The sequence below is a fragment of the Mizuhopecten yessoensis genome, unplaced genomic scaffold (genome assembly GCF_002113885.1).
Source record: "Mizuhopecten yessoensis strain PY_sf001 unplaced genomic scaffold, ASM211388v2 scaffold7953, whole genome shotgun sequence".
Taxonomy (NCBI): Eukaryota; Metazoa; Mollusca; class Bivalvia; order Pectinida; family Pectinidae; genus Mizuhopecten; species Mizuhopecten yessoensis.
This window is the reverse complement of record NW_018407305.1, coordinates 54,740-56,280: the sequence shown is the minus strand read 5'-3', so window position 1 is coordinate 56,280 and position 1,541 is coordinate 54,740. Positions and strand designations below refer to the sequence as shown.

At 33.1% G+C, this 1,541-nt stretch overlaps 1 protein-coding gene across 2 annotated transcripts in view; it reads right to left on the bottom strand.

Moving 5' to 3' along the window:
• Positions 1 to 1,325, bottom strand: part of LOC110454621 — an 8,473-nt gene extending 7,148 nt beyond the window's left edge. Inside the window, exons 1-2 of one of the 2 annotated variants that reach the window (XM_021504236.1) lie at positions 1,068 to 1,325; positions 379 to 542 (exon numbers count right to left, since the gene is read on the bottom strand). In XM_021504236.1, the coding sequence (XP_021359911.1) occupies positions 379 to 542; positions 1,068 to 1,141 (238 nt within the window). In that variant the 5' untranslated portion in view covers positions 1,142 to 1,325. The remainder of the gene's footprint in view (positions 1 to 378; positions 543 to 1,067) is intronic. The other variant, XM_021504238.1, reaches the window with a different exon arrangement.
• Between the last annotated feature and the right edge of the window lie 216 nt (positions 1,326 to 1,541).

The window sequence follows — 1,541 nt, the reverse complement described above, 5'->3', positions numbered from 1 at the left end:
TGGTGAAACTATTAAATACAATCCAGTAAAGATTTTATAACCACGCACATGAAAACAATTCTCACTTGCAACAATTATTGGCTTTAATATCATATCGCATAGCAATTATTATTAACCTCTAATTTCTCCGATTTCTCTGGTGCCATCACATTAAGATACCGTACCTTTATATAACGGTACTCTTGTTAATTTACATCCTACAAGATATATCGGAACCATAGCTTCATTTTATATGTTGAAAAGTGTTGATACGAACTGCTCTCAATACCTTATAATACTTAACAGAACATACTTTAGTTTACGTGCATGTACGTATTAAGCAATCATAACATAGCTCAAATACAATATCATGTAAAATAATTTGAAGTATAAACATACCTTTAATCGTTTTACCCGAGACCATTGAATTGAACGTGTCTAGGTTATGTGATGTTTGAGTGGTGGAAAGGTTGTCCTGTTGTAATTTACCCCACAACCTCAGCATATCTTCTTGAGGTGGCGTGGTCCCCCTGACAGTCATAGCTTGGTGATTGAGGGGCGACCTGTGTGCAGAAAAATACAAACTACATGATACTATAAAAGGCTTTGAAATAATGCATGACATACACGGAGATCATTGTAAATCACAGAGAGTACAATAACGGGTGATGTGAAGGATAAACAATACGTTAAACATTAACCCTCAGGAAATTGATTTAATTGAGATTGTTAAACTGATTATACACTGTACACCTCATTCCCCCTTATAATTCATATTCGTACAGTGTTGATTTCGTTATACTCTTGGAATAAATATTATATATGGTATTTGCTGGCATAATTAACTCGCAGTCATTAAGTCATTATATGAATAGAAAAAGCCGGAAGTTTAATTGGGGAGAAATTTCACTTCGTCATGTTCTTCTAAAAAGTCAATTTATTTATTTAACTTTAAAATGAAACATAAAAGCTAATTGTGTTCAAAATGAAACACGTAAACCACGATTATTATCAAATACATACCACACAATGGTTTCTGTAATAAACACAGTTGTTAGTGTATATACAAGTATGAGTGGTATACTTACAATGTTTGAAGATATCTACACACGCCTTTCCTTGTCGATGAGCTCATGTGTCTCAATACGTTACTGGCGTTCATGGTGTGTATTTGTCTGGGCTGATCACTTACATTATGTACAAATGTGTATACTTGTAACAAAATGTAGACGAATGGTTTAGCGCATGAGATATTCTGTTTTATAACTGAATAATAATGATAGAAAATTCCAGGGTTACTATCGTACGATCCTGTGTGACGGGATTAGTAGGGGAAGATATTTGACTATTTTAACTAACCGTGATAGGTCGGGAAAACCAACAAACCCGGAAAACCCGAGAAAACAAATATTATTAGAATTTCATAAGGTTGCGATTAGTTTGATTAAAGTAATAAATACAAAGCAGGTGGTTTAAAATGAATTTTTTTATTTACTATCAAGGTTTTACTTTCTACACAAACAATGTACGTATTAAAAAAGACACATGATTACTATGTACAT